General features: G+C 40.9%; 1 protein-coding gene across 2 annotated transcripts in view; it reads right to left on the reverse strand.

Moving 5' to 3' along the window:
- Positions 1-6,452: 6,452 nt before the first annotated feature.
- The window catches only part of QSER1 (glutamine and serine rich 1), a 40,233-nt gene continuing 21,395 nt past the window's right edge, over positions 6,453-25,290 (reverse strand). The window contains exons 5-13 of one of the 2 annotated variants that reach the window (XM_048484353.1): positions 23,566-23,837; positions 22,445-22,561; positions 21,147-21,280; positions 18,730-18,917; positions 18,187-18,324; positions 15,705-15,802; positions 15,153-15,305; positions 13,789-13,884; positions 6,453-10,523 (exon numbers count right to left, since the gene is read on the reverse strand). In XM_048484353.1, coding sequence (XP_048340310.1) covers positions 10,383-10,523; positions 13,789-13,884; positions 15,153-15,305; positions 15,705-15,802; positions 18,187-18,324; positions 18,730-18,917; positions 21,147-21,280; positions 22,445-22,561; positions 23,566-23,837 — 1,337 coding nt within the window. In that variant the 3' untranslated portion in view covers positions 6,453-10,382. Of the gene's footprint in view, positions 10,524-13,788; positions 13,885-15,152; positions 15,306-15,704; positions 15,803-18,186; positions 18,325-18,729; positions 18,933-21,146; positions 21,281-22,444; positions 22,562-23,565; positions 23,838-25,290 lie in introns of both variants that reach the window. The other variant, XM_048484352.1, reaches the window with a different exon arrangement.

Here is a 25,290-nt window from a genome sequence, read left to right on the forward strand (position 1 = left end):
AATTCAAGAAACACACATTCGGTCAAAATGATTTGTATAATATTTATGAGTGTTTGAGTTAAATGCCCTCAAATTGCTCTTGACCTATGGTGACCCTATGAATTAATAACTTTCAAAATGGCCTGTCACTAACAGCATTGTTCAGCTCTTGCAGGCTGAGAGCCCCTGAGCTGCGAGTTCATTTATCGCCAAGCCAATCCACTTCACGTTTGGTCTTCTTGTCTTGCTGTCTTCCATTTTTCTTAGCATAATTTTCGAGTGATTGACTTTTCTTGTGACCAAAGTAGGATAGCCTCAGTTAACCTTTCAAATTAATCAATTTTCTTCCTGTTGGCTTTCTAAATTGTCTAAACCTTCATACCTATACATTGGGCCAGGGATGCTTGCTCACTAGCAGCACCCCCTCACACGCACTTAAACTGTCCAAGTTCCATCGCAGGTCTCTGGACACCTGACACTGGTGGTAGGGCCTCAGCATTTTCCCCATAACACCCCAAGCCGTTCCCCCTGCCCATACTGTGTATAGTGTGCCCAAATTCCAAAGGGAAAGGGGGAGATGTCATGTTCAGTCCATGTAGTCACAGGTGCCCTCTGCATACTGGTAGCTGCACTGTCCAGCAGGTCATCCAGGTGCCATAAAAACACCCCTATGCCAATTCCTGTGCCACCTCTGTTAGGCTGTTAGTGTTAGGAATTGAACAGGGGCCCAAAGCACCTCTGATAGTTCCTCCTCCAGCCTCTCAGTGCTTTGTCTCTTGCAACAGAGAGCCCCTCCAGGTGACCAACAGCCATCTTCACAGGTGCTGCCATCCTTCCGACCCGCTACTGACTCCCAGGGAAGGCTTCCTGCCACTCAGTATTTTTCTGGACATGACTGATTTATCATAGTCACTACAATCAACAGAGGTAACTATTGCAAAATTGTAAAATAGGTTCCTTCCTCCCCACGCCGCAAACAAACAATAACATCAATGATCCATATTTCAGATCATTGCACAGTATGATGCAGATTAAACTACAAACTGCAACTTACATTTAAAATACTGATAATGGAGCCCTTCCAAACGCCTTATCCCCCTTTTTCAATAAGATTCTGAAAGATAGCATTTTTCTACTAGTTGTAGAAGAAAAAGAGTTTGGATACCCCCTTTCTCTTTGTAAGGAGACTCAAAGGAGTTCTGAAGAACTGTGACTAGTCCAAGGTCACTCAGCAGGCTTCATGTGTAGGAGTAGGGAAACAAATCCAGTTCACCAGATAAGAGTCCGCTGCTTATGTGGAGGAGTGGGAAATCAAACTTGGTTCTCCAGATTAAAGTTCACCTGATCTTAACTGCTACACCACAGGGCTTTCCAAGATAAACATTGATGATAATAAGGTTTTCTATTGTTAATTAGGAATGTTCAAAATCTGACTCACCTGAGCTTTTCCTAAATGTAACTGGGGAAGACACTTAGGCAGTTACACAAGAACAATGGAGGGAAAGTAAAGCAACCTCAGAAGTCTTCCAGTCAGAGAAAACAAGGTAAGTTCAACACACTTACTGATGTGTAAAATTATCCCACAAGGTTGTTTCACTAAAAAACGGAGTTAGCCATGCATGTGCAGCTGATAAGACATGGGGAACGAATCTGTACTTTAGGAGCTGGCCCATTCAAGAAAGAGTCAATGGGCATATTTTCTGATTCCCAGGAGCTAATGCTTCCATGACAACCTGCTTTATATTTGAGAACCCTGTTTAATAAATGTTATCAGTAGCGATGCCACAAACATACCATATTCAATAGCTCAATGACTTGTGAGCTGAAATTCTCATCTGTTCATCTGACTGCCATTCATCTCAAACAGCTTTGCAACTGTGCAGTAGTCAGGGTGAAGTTTCATTTCGTTGCCCTGTGGGGGCCCTTTTGCATTTCCACTGGGGCAGGTGATTGATTTTAGGAAGGATCAATTGCTTCTGTACAGCGCTGCAAAAATTCACATGGACAAAATAATGTCAGTAAATGAATACCAAACAATACGTTTTAAAAAAAAACCACAGTTCCCCTGTTTGTGACCAGCAAACAAACCGTGAGTCAAATGAGTCAGTTTTCAAGTGTTCCTAGTTACCCATTTCTTCCTTACATTAGATGACAGCAGGATAAAATTAAGGTATGTATGTGCACCACTCTTATGTATGTCAATGGTCATTAGATAACCAAAGTTTCATCACTTTACTGTTCCATTCAGAGGCCAAGGTGCCGGGACATGGCACCACTACCCTGTCACCCTGTCCCACCACTTCCAAAAAGGGCTTTTGGGCAGCATGGGGAGGCAGAAAAAGAAAAAAAATCTCTTCAGCTAGATGAAAGTCCTTCATGGGGCTGAATGGACTACAGCACTGTTTTGGTGGCATAAGTCGGGGGCACAAAAGCCTGGGTGGGAGCTGACTATAGTTGGCTCCACCCCCAGGAACAGCCTGCCCTGCCTCCTGTACTGGTGTCCAATTGGACACCAATGCAATCCAGAACATCAAGCATTCTTCTGGATTGGGTAGCACTGAGGTCTGCCCGACCTCCCGGCTAACTCACCCCACCAGAACTCACCCCACCAGAACATGGGTTAATCTGCCAGTGTGAGCTTGCGCCGGTTCCTTTGAACCATTCCTTCCCCTTCCCTTCCCTTTGGATGGGGCTGTAAAAAAACCATATAGAAACATTAAATAGAAGGCTGGATCCTACGTCTGAATTTCTTTCAAGATTAACAAAATTTGTAATATCTGTGCTCTAAACAATCCTTTGATTGCCCTCATTTTACAAAGTTTTAACTTTGTGCTTAAGAATAAAGCTTCAACTTTTTAATACTGATAAAAGGATTATAATAAACAGAATTAATCATTTGATTCTATGTCTAGAGCTCTATTGAACTATATCAAATAGTATTCATCATAACTATTTCATAAATATTTCAGTTATTTTTAACTAGCCCTCATCTGCATCTTATTTCATCAAATGAACAATGGTTTCATTCAGCCCAGATTAAGACACACTGTAGAAACCAGCACAAGAAGAACATTTTAAGCAGTTACTCATGGAAAACATGCTTCTGTAGCCATTATCCTCTGGATGAGACAAATAGATTTTCAGCATATGGTTTTAATTCACACGGACTGTACTATAGAAAACAAATTAATTTTATTGCTTCAAGCGGAAAACGGTACACTTTGAGCAGCTTCCATAGGTTGTACACCCATTCAGGTGTGGTGGGAAATATGAGAATGAAAAGCAGCCTGTGAAGATATGACTATTGCCACAAAACTGCCCTATCCTAAGGATTAGACTACTGGTCTCCAGTCAGAATTGTCTACTGTGGCTGTTACAGATTCTCCAGGGTCTCAATCAGAGCTCTTTCATATCATCCTTTTAACTGGAGACCAGAAGTGTAGTGCCAATGGGGACATCTGGGACAGATAGTCCCTGGTGCTGTGGAGGTGGAGGCACCGGGCAGGGGAAACCCCCTCTGCCTGCTCCGTCAGGCGGTGGGGAAATGGAGGTCACGACCTGCCCAGTGCTGCCGCCTCTCATGCTGTGGGAGGCTGTGGTGCCGGGCAGGGAAACCCCCTCTGCCTGCTCCGTGGGGCTGAGGGGGGATGGTGGCCGCAGCCTACCCGGTGCCACAACCTCTTGTGCTGTGGGAGGCAGCGGGGCTGGGCAGGAAAACCCCCTCTGCCTGACGGTGGGGCTGAGGGGGGATGGTGGCTGTGCGACCTGCCTGGTGCCACCACCTCTAGCACTGCGGGAGGCAGTGGCGCCAGGCAGGGAAACCCCCTCTGCAACCGCCTGCTCCATGGGGCAGAGGGGGGATGGTGACCTCCAAATTTTCTGCCCCTCCCATGGATCCCCGTGCCGCACCATCAACCTAGAAGGTAAGGTAAGTGGTGGCGCGCGGGGGGGGGGGGGAGAACTGGCAGACCATCCCAGGCGCAGCTTTGCCCAGCTACGCCTCTGCTGGAGACTTCAGGAATGCAGGGCTGTATCACTGAGTCATGGGTCCCCCCTTATTGATGAGAATGTAAAGTTGGTAAGTCTCTGTAAAAGAGACTGTAATTAACTTAAATAAATAAATAAATAAATAAATAAGTACAGTCTTACTAATTCTGTAACTTGGAAGAGCAGCCATGAAGGAACTAGAAAAAACTTCTTAAAGAAGTGTTGCTGAAGACAATCAAGATAATTCATACTATATTATTCCTCATTACTATGTATGAGTATGAAAGTTGGACAATGAAGAAAGCTGATAAGAATTTTCATTCACAAGGATGCCATAAATTGGAGGCAACTTTACAGCTTATAAGGGACAATTCCTTCACTTGCACATGAAAAGTAGATGAGATTTTCTGTCTCTGAAACTGTATCACAACTACGCAAAAACTGGGGAAAGGCAATTATTTTTTTAAGTAACTGTAAAGTAGGTATTCACCTTCCTTGAATGAGATACCTGTCACTTATATAAACTGCACTTTGAAAACAGTAGCATTGCTACTTTTCTTTTTTCCTTTAGTAGCACTGCTACTTCTCAAGTACAGTTCATAGAAGAACTGAAGATGCTTCACATAATTATACTTTAACTATGGAAATATAAGAGATGGGCATGTCTACATTAAGAATGGTGATATCATACAGTGAATTTGAAACGTCACAAAAGGTAAGTGGTTAGCATTATAGCCATGTAGAAAAGGCTATCTTGCCAACCTTGTAAAAAAATACTAGTTTTTTAAAAAGCGATTTACAGGGGAATTCAGATTTGACGGGTGGGCAGGGACAGTGTTGCTCCAACACCACCCCGCTCTCTTCAAAGTTTTTTTCTGCAACATGGGTAGCCCAGAAAAGTCAAAACAATCCCCCGTAAGAAAGAATAGAGATATGTCACGAAAATCATATCTTCGCCTGTGGTTCCGCTGATACACCAGGCCTGGCCGGAAACTGAAGACCTTGCCCCCCGGCCTACTCCTGCCGGCTCAACATTTTGTTCTGGGTGGCTTGGGTGATGGAGATAGCTTCCAGGCTGGGTGCCACAGAAGGCACCCTGCCACCACAGTAAGTACCCCTTTTGTCAGCTCATTTGCCCCTTGCACTGGTGGAATGGGTACTAATGCTGGCACAAAGGTGTGCTGCCTCTAGAGGGGTATTTGGACTCTCTGGATTGGGCTGCCCATATCCTGCTCATAAGCTCATTGTAATTGAAATTTCAGTGATTTCAGTGGCACTTGAGACTGATTCCTAAGCAAGTGTATAGTGCAGGAAACCCTCAGGCCACTTAACACTGATTGAATTCAATAAAATGTGCTTTCAAGTAGTGATGAAAAATTTGTATACATTTGTCAATATTGTAAAGTCTGTTGAAACTAGAAATTAAATGCCATTTCCTCCACCAATTTTTCTCTCACATGTTTAATTAGATTTTGCACATATGGTCAGTTTTGTAAGCACACAAAAATATACTTAATGTTAGGCTGAGTTGTTTGGCCTGCATGTACAGCAGTGGTGTACTGCACACGGGGATAGGTGGGGTCAAATGACCCTGGGCGCAACAATGGGGGCGGGGTGTAAAATCACCCCCGCCCCCACCGCGCTGACCTGGCTCTGACAGAGTCACGCCTGCTGCTGTGGTTCCTGTCTGAGATGCCTTCTTCCCTCCCCAGGCCCTCAGGAGCGGGGGCAGCTTAAACGGGTACCACAGCGGCAGGGCCCAGAGAAGGCAGGAGGCTGCCTGCAGAGAGTTGGGGTGTGTGGCTCAGACGGGCACCATGGCAGCAGGCCAACCCAGGAGCCGGCCTGCCGCTGCAGGGCCCATTTGAGCCGCCGCTACCCTGAGCCCTGCACGGGGGGGTTGGGGGGTGCGGAGCGCTTGTAGCAGGTGTTGTCCCTGGGCGCCATTTCCCCCCGATACACCTCTGTTTCGCAGTTATCTATTTTGGGTAAGATAAATAGCAAGAACAGTCATATATCTAAAAAAGGAACTTCAGAGCCCACAGCCAGAAAGGCCACCGTTTAGTAATGTATGTAATGGAATACAACAGAAAAATAATTGTAAGTCACGTTGGTAATATTAAATACTTAACATTGCTTTGCTTTCCCCAATGGAAAATATAATAGTCAAGGGAGTAAAAGATGAGCTCAGCTTGCCACATCTGGCCTCAATATGTGATAAGTATACACATTTCTTGCTTGTGGCCGTGGCTGCAACTTCTGCCAAATAGGAACACTATCAAGCTTGAATGACTGATCTTGCACATGTTTTTCTTCTCAGTAAAACACCCTTCTCCTGTATCTGAATGCCAAAGACAACTTTCAATGTAGCATGAACAGTTATAGTGACACAACTAACACCACCTTCCATCCTGTGTGTTAACGTATGGATTGTGATCACCGGGCACACACATTTTTAATTTTTTTAAAAAAACTTCTGAGCAATCTTTTATAAAAATGTTTCACTTTAATGTGTTTAGTAACATCAAATCAACATTACAAAAATCATGACTTTTTATAACTATACATGATCATGGACCACCTGAAAATTGGACTAAAAAGCAGAAGGTAACTTATTAGTCCTAGCCTAAAGTTTTGCATTACATAAAAGAGATACGTATGACCATGCATTTGTGAATGATGTGAACATTAACTTAAGTAGTAAAATATATACGGATGTGCGTTGTGTAATATATAAAAGCTGTTAGCATATAAAGCCAAACAAATTGTGATCAGCAGAATTTGAACTATACACAGATATCTGCAATTTCCTACAGTTTTGGCATGTTCATTTTTAAATTACTTTAAATAGTAGTAAAACCTTAAATATTTAAAATATATTTCCTCTATGAAGACTGTTTATTGGAAGACTGGTTGGGTTCGTAATATATTACTTAAAGCAGTAGAGGAAAATGATGCAACATCCAGGCAAAGAAAGCTGAACAATACAGTTGTATCGCTGATGGTACATGAAACTTGAAGGGAAAGGTGAGAGTACATGATTTTAGAAATTTGCTTTACAGATCACAAACAAACTTGTTGGAATGTAAATTTTAGAAAATGTAAATGATTTCAACTTATACCTCATGGATACTGCATTCTAAATACATTAAAACACACCTCTGTAGCTGCAACCAAATCTATTATCTCAAAAATGATACTGTGCAAATGCAAGGATATGAGCAAATCTTGCATGTGCAATGACGGCTCCAACCTCATGTACATTAAAATGGAATCAAGACCCAGTGATTTCAGATCTTACATGTACTCTAGAAATCCTATGTAATACCAATCACTTGAAGATGTTAAGTATTCTTCAAAGGCTCTTTAGCACACATTTTTCTTGGAAAAAAGAAAACAGAAAACACTGATCTAAAATGGTTTATTTATTGGCTAACTTATTTAGTACTTCTGTATTGTATAGTGTGTTTTCTGGTAGTCAGTAATCAGCTATTTCTTAGGTAACATTGCTGTTACTCATCTCCTCAGTAACCCTGTTAATTTGATTATAAGCTTTCATTTCTTCCTGTAATTTTAGTAGGAGAAACTTAAAATCTTTATGTTTTGGTTTATGTGTCATTTCTTTTTCCTGAAAAAAACCTGCATTTTGAACTCTGCCAAACAAAAGACAAATGCTGTCTGTCTAGCACCGTTACTTCCCTAGGAGCTTTTCAGCAAATGAATCCATGACGATGAACAATTGTTCTTTCCTTCTGCCATAGATCTTGCCATGTAATGCTCAGCCACAAATAAATGTTGGATATGCCTTAGGAAGTAATCTCACTTCATTTGCAGGAATGATGAGGCCCAACAGGATCTGTGTTAATTGATGGGCACCCTAGAAGAGATGCCAGAATCCTTTTTCGGACTTGGCCCCTTAGCAGAAGTGAGACATTTCTACGGCAAATGTGAAAGAAGATTCCTGAGAATAGGAAGTTTAAAACATGGTGGCTTAAGAAAAGACAGAATAGTCCTTTGCATTCTTCTACAGTGCTGAAACATCACCTGGGCATCATTCTCTTAATAATCCCATACCCAGAATAGAACAGAAAACTTGAAGCTGTATTTTATGTATGGCACAGAGCAATGCCTAGCACTTTATTCAGAATAACTTGCAACAATAAAAAATGAAGATTTGCATGAGATGTGTTACCTCTAAAAGCTGGTTACAAAAGCAGAAAAACATCTGAAAAATCTAAGAGAACTTGTGTTTGACTACCCTGTACTGAAGGGTCCACAGTGATCAAATTCTACCTTATTTTATAATTAATGAGCCAGTCACACATCAAGCATTCATTTGTTCCATTAAAGTACATCTTTATATATTACCCTGCATTGTACGGTATAATTAACTGGTTGTAGAACTTTTTTGTTAACAGCTGTGAACCATCAAGTGGTTGGTTCATCTGCAAATCCTGATTTTTTAAAGGCAGAAAGAATGACAACTCTGCATCTCTACTACACCCTCTTTTTCTTGAGAACATACGTATGCTGAGGTTTCAGATAAGATTCAGCAATACAGGGTTCTTCCTTGCCGGCTGACTTGTATCTCACCAATAAAATGTAAAAAGACATAATTACAGATAGAGGATTAAAATGCAGCCTTAATTCTGTAAACCTACAGTCAGTTAAATTCTTCTATAGGACCACTTGAGGTACAACATATCCTTAGTTCCAGTAATAGAACCTGGCTTATCCAAGGCAAGTGCAGTATAAAGAACCTTCAAGACACATGAACATTTTTTCAAATGTCAATAAAATAATTTACCAAATTTTCAATTTTTGCATCTTGCTACCCCCCAAAACTGAAGAAAAGGGTACTGTATCCAGATAAAACAACTGAAAGTAGAGATCAAAATGTTGTCCTTTGATATTTTGAAATCCTAGTTTAATTGCTCATTAACACAGCCCTTCATCATACTTTACAAATCTAAGGTGCAATGAATATATTTTCAACTAAGGAAAATACACCATGCTACATATAAGAATATCCTGGTTGGTTAGTGAACAAGGAATTCTGCTTTCTTGGCTGAAATTAAGGCACTAAGTGGCATTGAAAGGACAAATCAATTATTTTTTATAAATTATTTGATGAAGATACATCCAGTCTTTTTACAAATCCAAGCAGAGGACTCAGTGGCTGAGGTAAGGCATTCTGTTGGCTAATAAAGAAAATTTCCTATTTATTTGAGATTCACACATCTGTCATCTAGGTGTGACCTACTACCCATAGTGAATAAAAATAACTCAGAAAACTACAAAATGTCTGAGGATTTTAAAGGCACCAAGAAACAAACAGATCTGCCATTACCAGTTCTAAAGCAAAACTATGCCTGCTGTGTTTTAACACTGCATCAATCTTTGTTGTCTAGAAGATAGGTGTAGTAGTTCTTCACTTAAATTCTCAATCATCCAATTTTACTAAGAAATTTATTTTCATGTATCAGAAAATAAATGCAGTGTCTAAACACAATTACACTTACAGAACAAACTTATAAAGTCTCGTACATTTTATTCCTGGTTAACACTGAAGAAAACTTGTATAAACAAAATGTTTATCTCAAGATTTATAGTTAACAATATGAAATTAACATATAAAATAAACAAGATTTACTAAAACAATAGAAAGTAGTACAAAGATACATGAAACAGTTGTCACAATATTTTCTCTGTGAAAAATACAACTATTAGTGAGATAAAATGTACACTTAATTTCTTTCCAAAGGAAAAAAGTACAGAATAAAAAATGTTTTTCTTCAAAAAAAAGAAACAGAAAAAATAGTCCATTGTTTTCATTACAATATAATTTGACACAAAATGTCAGTCCTAGAATTGCACCAACTCCACGTTCAGTCTCCTGAACATAAACAGCAGTAAAAAGGAGTCATAGAACAAGAATTTCATTTTTATGGCGATTTTTCATATACAGAATTTCTTATCACGCTAACTCTGTTTACAAAATGTACATGATCTACTTAATAAGTCAGTCAAATGTAAATATTAGTTCACCTATCCAGACTCTTTCTAATATTCAGAGTCAGAAAAAGGCATGATATTTTAAAGTGATGCTTTCCATAGCCAAAATATATATATATAGTGCATGCTTTGATCATCTTGTCAAAAATAAACCTAAGTTATTTCAATACAAGAGTTTACAAAATACAAAAATCATTCTTCAGGTTAAAAATGAAGTGAGGTTCGTTTGTAGTTCTATTTGCATGGCAACATAATTTTTCCTTATAAGCCAAAAAAGCAAAAACACCACAAATTCCACTGACCTAAAATAGAGTCTGGCATGATTAACCAGAGCTTCTTTGAGTGTTCAGGTTTATTGTCATGAATGTTGTAGGAAAACATAAGATTTGGGACAAAGTTTGTTATGAACATTTCTGCTGTACATGATTCAGAAGTTCACCAAACTTCTCAAAGAGATCTTCTACCCATTTCATATTTTTCATGCAGTACTGTACAATCTCCTCCTGGCCTAGATCTGCATTCTTTTTTTGAACAGAAGAAATCTATTGAGGAAAGACCAAACAAGCAGGACATCATTAATTTTGACAGCATTTACCTCAGTAGTCAGAACTGTAACTTGAAATGTATGCATCCTCTCACCACCAGTATTTATTTTGTGCCAACTTCAATGTAAATAAAAGTATGTGCAATGTCACTTGATACTGCTTTTAGCAAAGTATATTCTTGCCCTAAACAACATTTTTGTATAAAATTCTTTAAAGGTCATACTGGATACTAAAAGGGGGTACATTCCCCTTAGGGCTACACCTATAATAGGATTCGTGTCTGCGAAACAAGGCCTATGTTTAGAAAGAATGCTTGAGTTAAAAAAAAGTTTGAGAAACACAGCTATATGACAGCATAAGGAACACAGAGACATGTCGAGATTATAAGCACTATCCAACCCTGGGGTTGTGTTTGACAATATTTTACACGGAAACAAGGCCATGGGGCAGGGGCAGGAATGCCCCAGAAGGCTGGGGGGGGGGTATTTAAGGCGTGGAATAGCGGGCAAGCGAGGGTCTGGGCAGAGGGAAGGAGCTGGGGACCGTGGAGGGTGGAGAGGGGGGCAGAGGAGGAGGACAAGAGAGAGTGAGGGAGAGCGACAAAGGAGGCAGAAAGCAAGGAAGCAGAGAGGGAAAGAGCGACAAAGGAGGCAGAAAGCTGGGACAAGGCAACAGAGAGGGGAAAAGCTGAAAAGGAGGCAGAAAGCTGGGGAAAAGCAGCAGAGAGAGAGAGCAAGCTGAGAAGGAGGCAGCAGGCTAGGGAAAGGCAACAGCAAGAGGGGAAGAAGACACTGAAGAGAGGGGGAAGGCAGAGGGCTGACCCTGGGGGAGAACTGCCAACACCCTGTGGCTTAAGTCGCTGACGTTTACTTGGCCCCCTAAGACTGGGGCCACAGATGGGGATACTAACACCCTGGAAAGGAAAGGCGGGATGGTTTGTCAGGCCCAGCCACAGGTAGGAGAGGGGGAACACCACAGGATAATTTCATTTCCTAAGTAAAAAGTATGCTTGAAAATCTGGAAGTGTAATAACTGCTGTTGTAAATGCAATTTTCTTCAGAAAAATACCTGGATTCTATGCAACAAATCGTAACACTTATAAATCTATTTCTTAAAACATATCATCCAGGAAAGCCCTGAGATTCTGAAACACTATTGAAAAAATGAAAGCATATATAAATTAAATGGCCATACACTGACACATCAGCAGTACTTTTCTAAAACTAATAGTAAGTTCAGTTCTTTAAATATACATCGCATACTTAATACATGGGAACTAAGTAACTGCACCCTGAAAAAATTACTTCAAAATTATTGGAAATTACTTTGCCCAAGCTGTACACAAATTGGGTTGGGTCCAATAATACATCTATGGAAGGATTTGGATCCTTCCTTTGTTCCCTCCCTTTTTAACCCCATGAAGGTGGATCCTTAATGTCATGAGACCCTGCAGACTAACAGCCATTCAGATCAGGGGGACTGTACAAAGGAGGCATTGTGGATGCCATCATCCCCCTTACCTTCTGTCAGCCATGTTACAGTGATGGAGAAGAGGTATGAGGGTGATTTTACTTTCTTCCAATTCTACAGTGTAACCCCTGTGGCTATTAATTCACACACAAGTCACACAACTCCATAAATAAACGTCTATGATGAAGGAAACAAGGGAAATATCTATGATCACTGAATGCAACCTATTTGCATTAACATAAATCCATTAGGAACTGCTGATGGACTGATTTCACGGAAGCCAGCTTTAATACTTATGTAACTATTACAATATTTAACATATTTTGAAATATATGGACCTATGTATCAAGCACTTGGAATAACCCATGCTAGCATCAGCAGTAGCTTTTCATGTTTTTAAAAACATGTATTTAAACACAACTATTATTGAACACAGAACCCCTAGGATCCTGTGATGATATTTAATTCTTAGTGTGACCCATCTGTGGATATTTCGAACAGCAAATTGGAGCTTTGAGCAAACTACAAAGATCTTCCTACAAAGCTAATAAAAGCCCCCAATTTGCAGAAAAATCTGAAGTTAAAAAGAAATAAGAAATCAATATGGGGGGAGGAGATAAATTCTCCAAAATGATAGAACCAGTGACTGTTGCTTTAAGAAGCCAATGCTTCAGTTTTGGTGACTGCTAGGCAGCCACAACAGTATTGCCCATGTTCATGCCTTGGTTTTTGCCAATAAAAAACAGGAGAAAGGGGCAGGGCCTTTTCCAGGGCTGCTGTGGCCTCAAAGGAGCGATCACCAGGGTCTGGCACAACAGCAACCACAGGTCACCTGCTCCATGTAACTTCCATGATCCACCCAGCCCTGGCTGCTTATTACTGTTCAACAGCAGCCACTACACAAAATCTAGTGTGGCACACTGTGTTTTAGAGTTTCAGACTGATCTGGGAGATGCAGGTTTGATTCCCCACTCTGCCATAGAAGGTCCCTGGTTGATCTTTGGTCAGTCACACATTCTCAGCCTAATCTAACAGGATAGTTGTGAGGGGGAAAAGGAGGAGATGAAAATGATATAACCTGCTTTGGGTCCCACTGAGGAGAAAGGTAGAGTATAAAAGTAGTAAATAAATAGTAAATGTAAGTAAAGATGAAGGGGTAAATAAAAAGTGGACTGGTTGGAGGGTGGAAAGGAGGGAAGGAAGCAAGGGAATGGGAGAAGATGCCAGGCTGATAGGAGGAAAGAAAAAGGAAATAGTGTGGGGAAGGGATGATTAAGGGGTGCCCCCACAAGTAATTTTGGGTTCCCCGCCATGCAACCAGGTCTGGCAGCTGGCACCATGCCAACTGGACAGATTTTTCCTGGGGAGAGGCTGTTGGGGGAGGGAAGAAGGAAAAACTGAAGACAAAGCACCAACAAAGATATGTTGGCTAATGGGTGGGATGAAAGCAGGTAAAGAGAAGAGAATATGGGATTGCAAGGAGGAGGGAAAGAAGAAATAGCATTTGTGGGAGTTCAAGGGAAACTGAGGTGCCATGCACAAGTCCTTGCGGGTTCAGCACTATTTGGCCCAATATCTAGCACCATGCAACCAGGTACAGTCTGATGCCTGGCAATGCACAACTTGACCAGAGTTGTTCCAGGGAGAGGCTACTGAAGAGGGAAGGAGGAAAAGCTGAAGATGAGGTACAGAAAAGAGATTAGTTGGCTGGGAAGGAGACACAGGTCTTCAGGGTTACCCCTTGTACTAATCAGTTGCATGACTGGACTACATAACATAGAGGAACTCTTACCTCAACTTTGCATCTCAGAAACATATGATATTTGTAGTGATGGAGTGAGTGATACAAAGAACACAATGGTATTTTTTCTGGATCTACAGCAAACTCCTGTAGAGATAAATAGTTGTTTGGCATGAAGGTAACTACAGGCAGCAAGTTTCTGGGGATAAATATTTATCCTAACCAACCATAAAGTATAGCTGTGAATATTATCATACTTGAAAATACACAAAACTGAGTTTGTTAACATTAGACTGAACATAACTGTTTCATTTTGCTTCCAGTAAAAAGTAATTTCCCATGGGTTTTCCAGTTATTTCAATTACTCAGGGAATAATGGAAGATCATTTAAAATTTCAAGCATTATTATGCTGCATTACTGACTTCTGCCTTTTGCAGGGTCATTATCACCTATACTGTTATGAAAGTGTCATGAACAGAAGTAGCCCTTGCCATATCAGGCTACAACATAGCTGGGGACACACCACATAGTGTAAGAGAAAGGCAAGTATAAACTCTCTCCCCCTTTGTGTGGTCTGCTCTTCCAGATATAACCTGCAAAATTTATAACTATAGTAATATTCTACAATTCTGCTTAAAGGAGGAATACATACATTCTTTAGTAGGCATCACACAAAAGATTCAACCATGAAATTGATTCTGGCAAATATAAAATTTAATGGTGCAGTTTAAGTGAGGAAAATGTTTTTCAGTTAGTTAAAGCCCTTAAGACAGAGGTAGCTTTAGAGACCCAGAACTAAGATCATGAGAACTAAAGTCACTCACAGTATTAATTAAATTCTTTTCCATATTTACATGGTCAAAGGTGAAAATTACAACGACAATTACAACGCTGTAATTGTCATTACAGCGACAAAGTTTGTGTTAGAAACTCTGAAAGATACCAATGGGAAGGCAGCCAAACTTCAAGGATGAGAACATAGTCACAGTCTTGGGACTGTTAGAGCCCCCCTGCCAAAACATGTGTGTGTATGTGTGTGTAGAGACACTTACCAACTGATTCTTTACCAGAATTAATTAACACAGTAAATAGTGGAAGTAGGTTAGTACTTTTCTCCCATAGCAGCTACCTGCATTTATTTTAGGAAAGTTGGTGTTTAACTCAGAATTCATTTTCTTTCCAACTCACTAATATTCACTAATTTGGGAAAAACTGCTGGTTGTATTTTTAAGAATAAAAGTAAAAAAAGAAAAGTCATTTTATTTAAATACTGCAATATACCAACTGCTTAAAAATTATTAAAGTTATCAAAATTAGCATGAAATTTCAAATATGTATGTAAGCCAGCAATCAAGAAACAATTCTGTATTGTATTTGAGTACTTTAAGAAACCCGGCAGCAGAAGCACACATACCTGTGCTAATTTAGTGGTTGCTTTAGAAATCTTCAGAGTTTTCTTGTTATAAGCTTTTCCATTCATCTTGATTCTTGAAACTGCACTCATCCCACTTTTTGTTTTAGAATCACGATGGATTACTGTTAGTTCAGGAAAGCTTTCCAAAGCGGCCTTAAAACATAGCATAACAGCAGCAAATGAACAGACTGTAAAGATTCTGCTGTAGAAAATCTGTCAGATGAGCACGCTAAAAGTTTAGTGAAGATCCTTCTATAATGCAAACAATGGAAGGACTAGACAGAAATCATTACTATTCATCATTTAAAATCTCTAGATAATCCCATCCAGAGGCTCAACCTCATTTAAGTGAAGAAACAAATTAACATAAAAATAATTGGCATACATAGCAAAGCTCCCTTTCATTTGAAAATGCAGGATCATATACAGTAAAATAAAATCGAATCTAGCAGTAATTGCTGCAGCTCAATGTTACATATTTGCCTTCATAAATTAAACAACACTTTTCACAAAGGTTTCCAGTCAATGAAGAGTGTAAATGACAACCTGTACCTTGAAAGAACGCTCCAAGTGTAATTTGGAGAGCAGCCTTTTCCTGTTTTCATTTAACATACTGTCAATTTTTCTCATGTGAGGCAAAAGTAGCTCATCTGAAGAAAAAAGGGAATATGATACTTCAAAACAAATGGAAAGCAACGTTATGGCGATAGGTTCAAAAAAATAGCAAGTGATAACATATTTTGCTTTCATGTTTCAGGGCTTGATTAGTGTGCTGTTCAGGTAGAATAGAGTCAAAGATAATGTGACTCGATGCTCTGAAAAAGGACATTTCTTTGTACATCTTCATCACAACGGATATTTAATCAACTAGATTGTAATCATATGTCAAGCACAGAAGAAACTCATTCATTAGAGCTATCATTCACACAGCCATCTATTAAAACATATTCCAGTTAACTGGCATGCTGGCTGCCATTGATTGCTCTCACAGTACAGCAAGCTGTAGTGAAGTAACAGTAGCTCCAAGTGCTAGCCATGGATGCCTTCAGCTCATAGTCAGTATCTATGCCCAGGGTTCCCACAGCCAGCAACCACGGCTTCCTGCCACAGTGCTGCTAATCAGCTGCGCAGTGATTTCAAGGACTGGAATCCTGTTCCTTTTCAACTTCACACCCCTGCCTGCCACACAGCAGTGGGGGAACTGCTTGTTCTAGCCAAGGGTGGTGACACCCACGATCAGGAACCCACTGAGGCTTGCTGCCTGCTCCTCCTCAGCTCCTCTCAGGGTATGGAGGAGCTGACAGTGGCTTTCCACTTGGTTAACTGGCATTTCTAGCTGACCAGCAATCCTTGGTCCCCAAGGATGCCAGTTAACACAGTTTACTGTATTCTAGTTGGACTAAAATTCCTCTCTACTCCCCAACATAGTGATTCACAACCCAAGACCTATGAGATTCTACAAAGAATGTATTTCATTACCACCTGAGCTAATATCCATCCCCATACTGATAGTTTCTTACATCTCAAAACAAAGTTCCACAAACCAACCCAGATAAAAAAGCAAGCACCAAGACCACGGAAGCAGCTGTATATCTTCTGTACTTAGCATTTCACTGGATTGGATCTTAACCACCACCAATTAAAGGGGTTTATTCCCTGTCCCTTAGTAGTCCTGTGACCCTGAAAAAACAATGCTGAATACTGGGAACACTTCTGGGAAAAAAGGTCATGTGGCACAGGAGACCACAGAAAAGAGGTTGTGGGCGAAATCACCCCACCCCACCCAGGCAAAACAGGAGGACCTGGCATCTGGACCTGGCCCACCCTCCCTAGCGGAAGGAAGGGGAGGGAGGGGTGGCATGCAAGGAAGAAGAGTGAGTGAGGGGTGGCATGCAAGGGAAGGGAAGGGGGCCTGGCATCTGGACCTGCCCCACCCACCCTAGCGGAGGGAGGGGGAGGGAAGGGAGGGGTGGCATGCAAGGGAATGGGAGGGAGTGAGGGGTGGCATGCAAAGGAGGGGAGGGCTCCCGGCATCTGGACATGGCCCACCCACCCTAGTGGAGGGAGGGGAGGGGAAGGGGAAGGGTGGCATGCAAGGGAAAGTTCCTGCTGGGCTCTGAGCAGCTGCTGGTAGCTCAGAGCAAACATAGCCAATTGCCCTTGTGGATCTCAAGTGACAGGCCAAATCTTCCACCAACACAAGACAGGGGGAAGTTGTGTTCCAACTATTAAGTCAATAGTCACCTACTGAGAATCCTGACAGCCCCCATGCCTGGTAGGATCTTTCCCCATCCCCATTAGCCATAGAGTTGTCCTATGCAACAGAGAGACACGTGGGTCAGCTGCCCAGGAACCCTCTGGCACAGCTGGCTCCTGACAGCACAAGGTAGGCTGAGGATGGTTTCAACTGGCAGCACTAGAATCCCTGCAACAGCTAGAAGCATCAAGAGATGAGGCTGGGGCACCTTTACAAAACACAGGGGTATGGTAGCTGTTGGGGAGGTGCTTGTACTCTGGTCAATGACAGTTAACTGACCTTTCTGGGTAATCAAATGCAGGACAACAAAGGTTTTACTGTACTTGTTTATATTATACAATTCTAATGGAAAAGCAAAATATATCAGAATCAGCAGCCAGAATATAAAGAGTTATGCTTTTTGTAGTCCCCTGTGCTACAAAAAGTCCCCACAGAGCAAGATAATTTTCCAAAGTGTCTTCCAAGTAGGGGAGGGCTGACCATTTAACTTACAGGGAAAGGGCAGCTGCTGGTAGCTCAGAGCAAACATAGCCAACTGCCAGAAGCTCTGCTTAGCACTACAAGGGCTAGGCAGGAGGCTTGCTCCAGGACCATTTTGATCTTCCAGTCATGACTGCTTCCAGGAGGAACAAAGGGCTATTGTTACAAGCCTGGCAAGCTCCAAGTATGTCTAGAAACAATACGGACAGGTACTTATTTTGATCTTGCGAATTTATGGCTTTTAGGCACAAGCATAATATGTAAACATCAATAAGCAAAAGAGAGAAAAAACAGTACCATTACTCTTCTCCAGTGCTTGCATTGTATCTGGGTCCAGAGCCATGCTAACAAGTAATTCCATATAACTCCTAAAAGTTTCCTTCATAGCTCTGGTGTTCAAAAAGCGAGCAACAAAGGGAGTTGTGGATGCAGTGTCTAAAAAAATCAGAAACACAAGCATTTTATTTTTTCATTGTAACTCTGGTGACCTCTAGTGACTACTGGAAGGAATAAGACACACCAAGATACTGTACTTACTCAGGCGTAAACAGTTCTATCTATCACACTTGAGAAAGCTTCCATTTCAGTAACAAAGTAGACAAGAAATGGCAAAGTCAGACTCCAACAGTGAATTGACTCTAAGTTGAGAAGTGCATCTGATTTTATGCAGTTTCTACAAATACACTTTAAACACATTCAAGCCTAAAAATGGTTTTTATTTTTTAGCAAGTAAATATGTGGATAGTTTTAGGTTTGAATTCCTGGCCTGGAATCTGAAAACTCTGTGATTTGTTACTATGTATAGTGGAATATAATTACTTTTGATACAATAATACTCACCATCCTCATCACTCTGGCGCTGAGGAGAAGAGGGGAACTCTTCTTTCCACGTTTTCCGTTTCTTTGGCGGTGGTTCGGCCTTTGTCTTTGGCTGTTTAGCTTTGGGTTTCAGTGAAGAAACTTTCGTTGTTACAGTCGCTGGTTTTGGTGCTGCAGTATCTGGAACTTTGCTGATGCTAGTACTTGGCCTACAATGAACAGTCCTGTCCATTAAAAAAAGTCATTGAGACTGACTGTGATTGATCTCTATGAATTAATTGGTTTAGATTATTCATTTTAAGCTTTACTACTATCACTAATACCCTCACTATTTTTACACTTACTCAGATCCCTTTTCCATTATTGACAGACACAATAACTTAAATAATTAAACAACCGGATATAGTTATTTATTTAAGATACTGTTCTCAACACATTCATGTTCAGACATATATTTTAAAAGATTCTTCCAACCAACATCAAGATGGTTAAAGACTAACTGATATTGGTGGTACAGTTTTATTTGTTAACAAAAAAGAAAGCTTCCTACAAACTTATTTCACTGAGAAAACTAAAAGGAACAAATAAGAAATGTTTTGTCCTGTTAAGCCATTGGCTGGAAAAGAGGTTAATAACCAGCATTATTCTATAATTTCTGCTAGAAGATGTCAGATACAATTAATTCCAAGTGGGAAAACGAGAGATCAGAATTTTGACTTACTGTTCGGCAGACTAGTTGATGTGATGGCTAACAAGCCTTATGCATATGGAGGAACACAAATTATGAAACAATTGTCTTATTATATATTAGTACTAGTGGGGCCCAGCCACGCATTGCTGTGGCAATTGTCCTTCTCATCACAGTCCGCAACCCACACAGATGTCCATGCAGGTCCAATGATCCCCAGCATAGCCTTTTGGGAGCAGCAGTGGCATAGTGGCTAAGAGCAGGTGCATTCTGATCTGGAGGAACTGGGTTTGATTTCCAGCTCTGCAGCTTGAGTTGTGGAGGCTTATCTGGGGAATTCAGATTAGCCTGTGAACTCCCACACACACCAGCTGTGGGACCTTGGGATAGTCACAGATTTTCGGAGCTCTCTCAGCCCCACCCACCTCACAGGGTGTTTGTTGTGAGGGGTGAAGGGCAAGGAGGTTGTAAACCCCTTTGAGTCTCCTACAGGAGAGAAAGGGGGGATATAAATCCAAACTCCTCCTTTTCCGCCTCCTCCTCTTCTTTTGCTTCTTTGGGGGTGGTCAAATGGAATCCCTCTTTCCCTTTTCAATTCACATTATTAAATGGTGCTGTCTTGGTTTTTAGTATAAGGTAACCTTTTCCATTCCACAACGGGACTGTCCAGAGTGTGAATCCCGCTGTCCATGAGGCTGGTTGACACGCACAGTCCTGGCTTGGGTAAGGCAGAACTGGGGCAAGGAGGCTATCCCAGTTAGGCAGCAGAGGCAGGGTGGTGAGGCGCTCAGATCGAGGCCAGCTCCCTGGGTTTTTAAAGGGCCACGTGCAAAAGAAGCAGAGGCAGTAGTGTTGGTTCGCCCTCGCCTCGCGGATTTTCTTAGAAGAAAAAGGCACACTCCAGCTTGCTTTTAGTAAAAGAGAGCTGTGGCGAATATGGGTGAGGAAGTGGGTAAGTGGTGGTTGGATGTGAGGGAGGGCAGAGTGAGGTGTGTGAGGATGAACTGGATGTGTATGAGAGTATGTGTGTTGTGTGGTAGTAGTGGGTGAGGCACAGAGAGTGAAAGTTACCTGCATGTGTGTGTGGGGGGGAACCCCACCTGACGTCTCACACGGCAAAGTGTGTATGTGTTTCACTTCCACTCGTATTACCTAACAGTATTACCTATGTACTGTTTTAACTGCTCATCTCTGCCCATCTGCACGAACATTCTAAGCCCTCAGGCCATAGACAGGCTGCACGAACATCCTAAGGGTGACAGTTAAACAGAGCCAGCTTCATGAGCTGGTGCGCCAGGAAAAAGACGTTTTACCTGGCTCAGGTATGGACTTTTGGTGATTTGAAGGTCCGATTACCTGCCTGCAACAGGGAGGGACGTCATGTGAAAATTTGGGGGCGATCCGTCCAGCCGTTTCGGCGTTAGGGAGTCACCAACAAATGGATGGTTAGTTTTTTATATATATAGATGAAAATATGAAGTAATCAACTCCCCACTAATAGAGGGAAGGGTGTGGCTTCCACTGATTCCCAGGCATTAATGCAGATCCCACATCATGCCCAGTACTGTCTCTGGGAGGGATCTTGAAACCCAGGAGCAGTGCTTCAGAACACAGTGGGCTGCAACAGGACGGAAGGAGGGAAATTTCCATCCTGCAAGTTAAATTCTGGATACAACCCAATGTGTCTACAGCTCTAATAACATCAATGGTCAGTATCAAGTTACAGAAAAAATGTTAACCAGTCAAATACCTTGGAGACTGCAAAGGTTTATTTCTTGGTCTCTTGGAACAAATTCTGACACATTCTTTCTTGTTACTGTTTTCTAAGATCTTCACATACACCCGTTTATACTTTGATTTTGCATCCCCAAAATACCCAAGATACTACAACAAGAAAAAACAAAGTTAATTAGAAGCATATCTTTTAACTATACTACTTTAAGTCAATGCACAGAAAAAAGCAACATGCTATTAATATTTGATTTCAACTTCTCATCCTACATGGTCAGATATTGACTTATAGTTGGGAGCATCAGAAATTTGCCATTCTTTTATTATACCAAACAAATTGTAGGTGAATGAATTAACACTTCAATGGCTTTCCTTTTCCTTCTCTCCACAGTCTGAAGTGGGTTTCTAATTCTGGTATGAAAGGCCAGCAGTAACCCAAATTTTCACTAATCACAGAGTACAGCAAACTAATCATGGTAATCCAAGAAGTAGGAAATGGCAGGGAACAGGCAACACACAAGCCTGCAGCCCATTCCAATAGTCAAACTATGGCAAGTGAAGGTCTTTCCATTACTACACAGACTAAAGATTTTATCCACCAGAACTAGGTAGACACTAGGATCCAAGTGGAGCATTCTAAAACAATGACTGTCAAGCATGTGACGGATGAAGTTACAATTCTACTTCGTTCTTTTTGTTGAAAAGGGTATGTGCTACATTTGGCTGAAAATATTTATAAACCAGAGGATAAGAAAGCATGCACAGGAGGATATATACATGTCAGTAGTTAAAAGCTCTATACTATAGTTAAAAGCTCTATAAAATCTTATACAAATTAGATGTGAGTCTGTAAAGAGCCACAAGAATCTTAAAGGCGCAATATTATATCTTGACTCTATTTCCAATCACCTAGAACTTCACTGATATGAAACTAACAGAAAACCTTGGTATTTGTACTCATGAAGCTGCCCTATCAGAGCCTTGGTCCATCTACATCAGTGGTTCTCAACCTTCCTAATGCCGCGGCCCTTTAATACAGTTCCTCATGTTGTGGTGACCCCCAACCCTAACATTTATCCATTTTACAGATTGAGAACACTGATGCAGAGAGTCTTAGGTGACCCTATGAAAGGGTTGTTCGACCCCCAAAGGGGTCGTGACCCACAGGTTGAGAACGGCTGATCTATGTCATCTGACAGCAATTCTCCAGGATCTCAAGCACTTTCACATCATGCACTTCCTCATCCTTTTAACCAGGGATTTAACCTTGAACCTTGTGGTTGCCAAGGACATGGTTCAACTCCTAGCCACACTTACACTGTTAGTAGCTGTAAATTCCCTCTGTCCGTTTCTTACTTCAGGAACAAACTTTTGCAACAATGCTTTTTGGACTTTCCAGATGGCTGGAGGCTCTCTTCCTGTTTTTAAAGTAACCTACAAAATCAAAATTGTTAAAATAAAAAGCACAAGTTTATGTTAACTTTGTACTTATGCACCTTTAATAATTAGCTCCAACTGTCACTAGTTTTAACATTTATTACATATTTTAAATCATGATTTATCATTTTCACAGCACAACACAGGGTTAAATCAGATGTAGGTTAAGCAACAACTCAGCCAAGGCGACCCAGCAAGCTCAAAAATAAGTAAGGATTTGGATGTGGGATTCCTCAGGTGCAAAATCAGCACCTCTCCCTTACCAACAATTTGAAAGATACAACACCAGAGAAAGACTATAAAATTTCTGATTTAATGCTGGAAAACAGTAATTATAAACTTTGTAAATGCTGCAAAATATTAAAAACCTACTGAGAATCTTATTATTGTAAAAGCTTTAAATTCAAATCTAAGCAAGTAAGCAAGTAATAGCAAGCTGCTGACATCAGTCACAGAATGATGCTATTCCTTTTTTGAACATTCAAGTTTTTAGAATCAAAGTTATATACATGCAGATGCAGAATACACCAAAAAAAATCTGAATAGATGTGGTACTCTCTGGCTTAACTGAGCCTCGTTAGGCAATGATCTATCATAATTTTAAGCTGCTTGCCTGCTTTCATTTTCTATCATCTCAACAGTAATCTTTAGAAAGTCCACAAATTCACAGTCACTTAACAGAAGCAGCAGCCTCTGGAGGTGGGGAAATATCTCTGTTGACACACCACCGTTATAGACACCATGCAAAACCATAGCTGAAGTTTCATTAGGTTTTGCCAGGATGTCTGAACTGAGCCACTTTATGATGTATTACCAAGCTGCTAAATCTAAACATACTATAGGCCCCCAAAAGTCACTTGAATAGAATCTTACATATTAACAGTATTTAACTTTTTTGTAATCAGAACTTACCTCCAACACAGCAAGAAAATATGGGAAAGGTACACTAAACAACAGATATCCTGTACAATTAAATTACAGCAAGCAAACCTCTGACCTACCTGCAGTGCATCTATATCTTCAATCTTCACTACAAATTCATCACGATCTCTGTACATGCCCTCGCCTCCACTTTCCCCATTCTCTTCCTCAGTACATCCCTCTATTGCAGCAGCTACCTGAGGCTTTGCTAGCTGGCCTGATTCAACACCCTCCTCTTCAGGTTGTACAAAACAGGTTTTCATTGGAGCATGTGCCACAGAAGGAGCTATTTGAGAAGATTCCTTCTTTATAACAGTGTTGGTCATGGAACTGGACACAGTTGTTTCCATTTCTGAAGTAGAAAACAAGTATGTCAAATACTGAAAATATCATAAGGCATTCATAAATCATTAAAAAAATATGGTTCCACATGTGATATTATCAGAACTCCCAGACATAAGTAAAATTTTATTTGGCAGAACAAATCACACTTTGCTATAGGTTAACCTGAGCAAATGCATGTACAGATATAGGTGAGAGACCTTGTAACGTACACACTCATTTAGGTTTATACAGGCAGTGGAATATCCAGAGCCTGAAGGATTTATTTAGAACTCCAAAGGATTGGCTGTGAGAGCTGCACAGCATTATAAAACTGGAAGACAGGGAATTCTGGGGGGGAAAGAGCTGTGCTATGAGAGCCAGAGTGAACAGTAGCTCTGAGGTAGCTTTGTCTCTGGGTGTGGAGGGCCAGTTCAGAGTGGGCTGTGGCTCTCTGAATTAAGAGCCAGGAAGGGTAGAGTTCAGAAAAGCAATCTGTAGCAGAGTCCCTGGAGTTAAACGTAACACTGATTAATCACTCTGGTGACTTGGTTATTTTTCCTCTGAGGAAAACCCCACTCAGATATGAAGCAGTGAAGCTTCTGAGAGAAAGGGAGTTCTATAGTGAGAACTGGAGCTTCCTCGAGGAGAGCAGCCATCCTATGACAGAGGTCTGCAACCTGTGGCTCTCCAGATGTTCATGAAGTACAATTCCCATCACCCCCTGGCAGCATGGCCAATTGGCCATCCTGGCAGGGGCTGATGGGAATTGTAGTTCATGAACATCTGGAGAGCCACAGGTTGCAGACCCCTGTTCTATGATAAGCACTTTGTGAAAGAGACATTCTAAGGGAGAGTTTGTCTCAGTCCAAAGAACTATGTGTGTGTAGTACTTAAGATTTTTTTAAAGGGCTGGACAGTCAAACGTCACATAACTACACTGAAGTAACAGGTTTATTTTGTCTAGTGTCAAAGTGACGGTATCATCAGGAAAGCACAAAGATAGTGTCCTGTCTGTAATTTGTATCAACTGAAAAAATTACTAAACAAAATTTTGTACATAGTAGCCTCTCTAAAATCAGCTTTCTTTGTACCTATATATTTTTTCTCCTTAATCATTTGCTAGTTTAGCACTCTTTGAACTTGTTCCTGTAAATAAAATCTTTCAATTACTGGTTTCAACTTTACAAACCTCTGGTGAAATTTCTTTATTTAGTTCGTGACAGAAAGACGATTATTTTAGTTTTCTTTTCAGAGATACTAACAGAAAAGGGTCCTGGGACAGCACATAAAGACTATTTAGATGACTTCTCAGGAAAAAATATATGTGAGAAAAGTGAAAGAAAAATATGACCTTTTAAAACATCCTCTCCACATTACTAAAATTTTTGTTCTGACAATAAGAAGTTGTTCAGTCAGAGTTGTTTTGGAGGGGAAATTTTTAAAGGGTATGCTCTTTTTTGGTCCACCGAATTAATAAATAT

Source organism: Sphaerodactylus townsendi, linkage group LG02 (assembly GCF_021028975.2).
Source record: "Sphaerodactylus townsendi isolate TG3544 linkage group LG02, MPM_Stown_v2.3, whole genome shotgun sequence".
NCBI classification, from domain to species: Eukaryota; Metazoa; Chordata; class Lepidosauria; order Squamata; family Sphaerodactylidae; genus Sphaerodactylus; species Sphaerodactylus townsendi.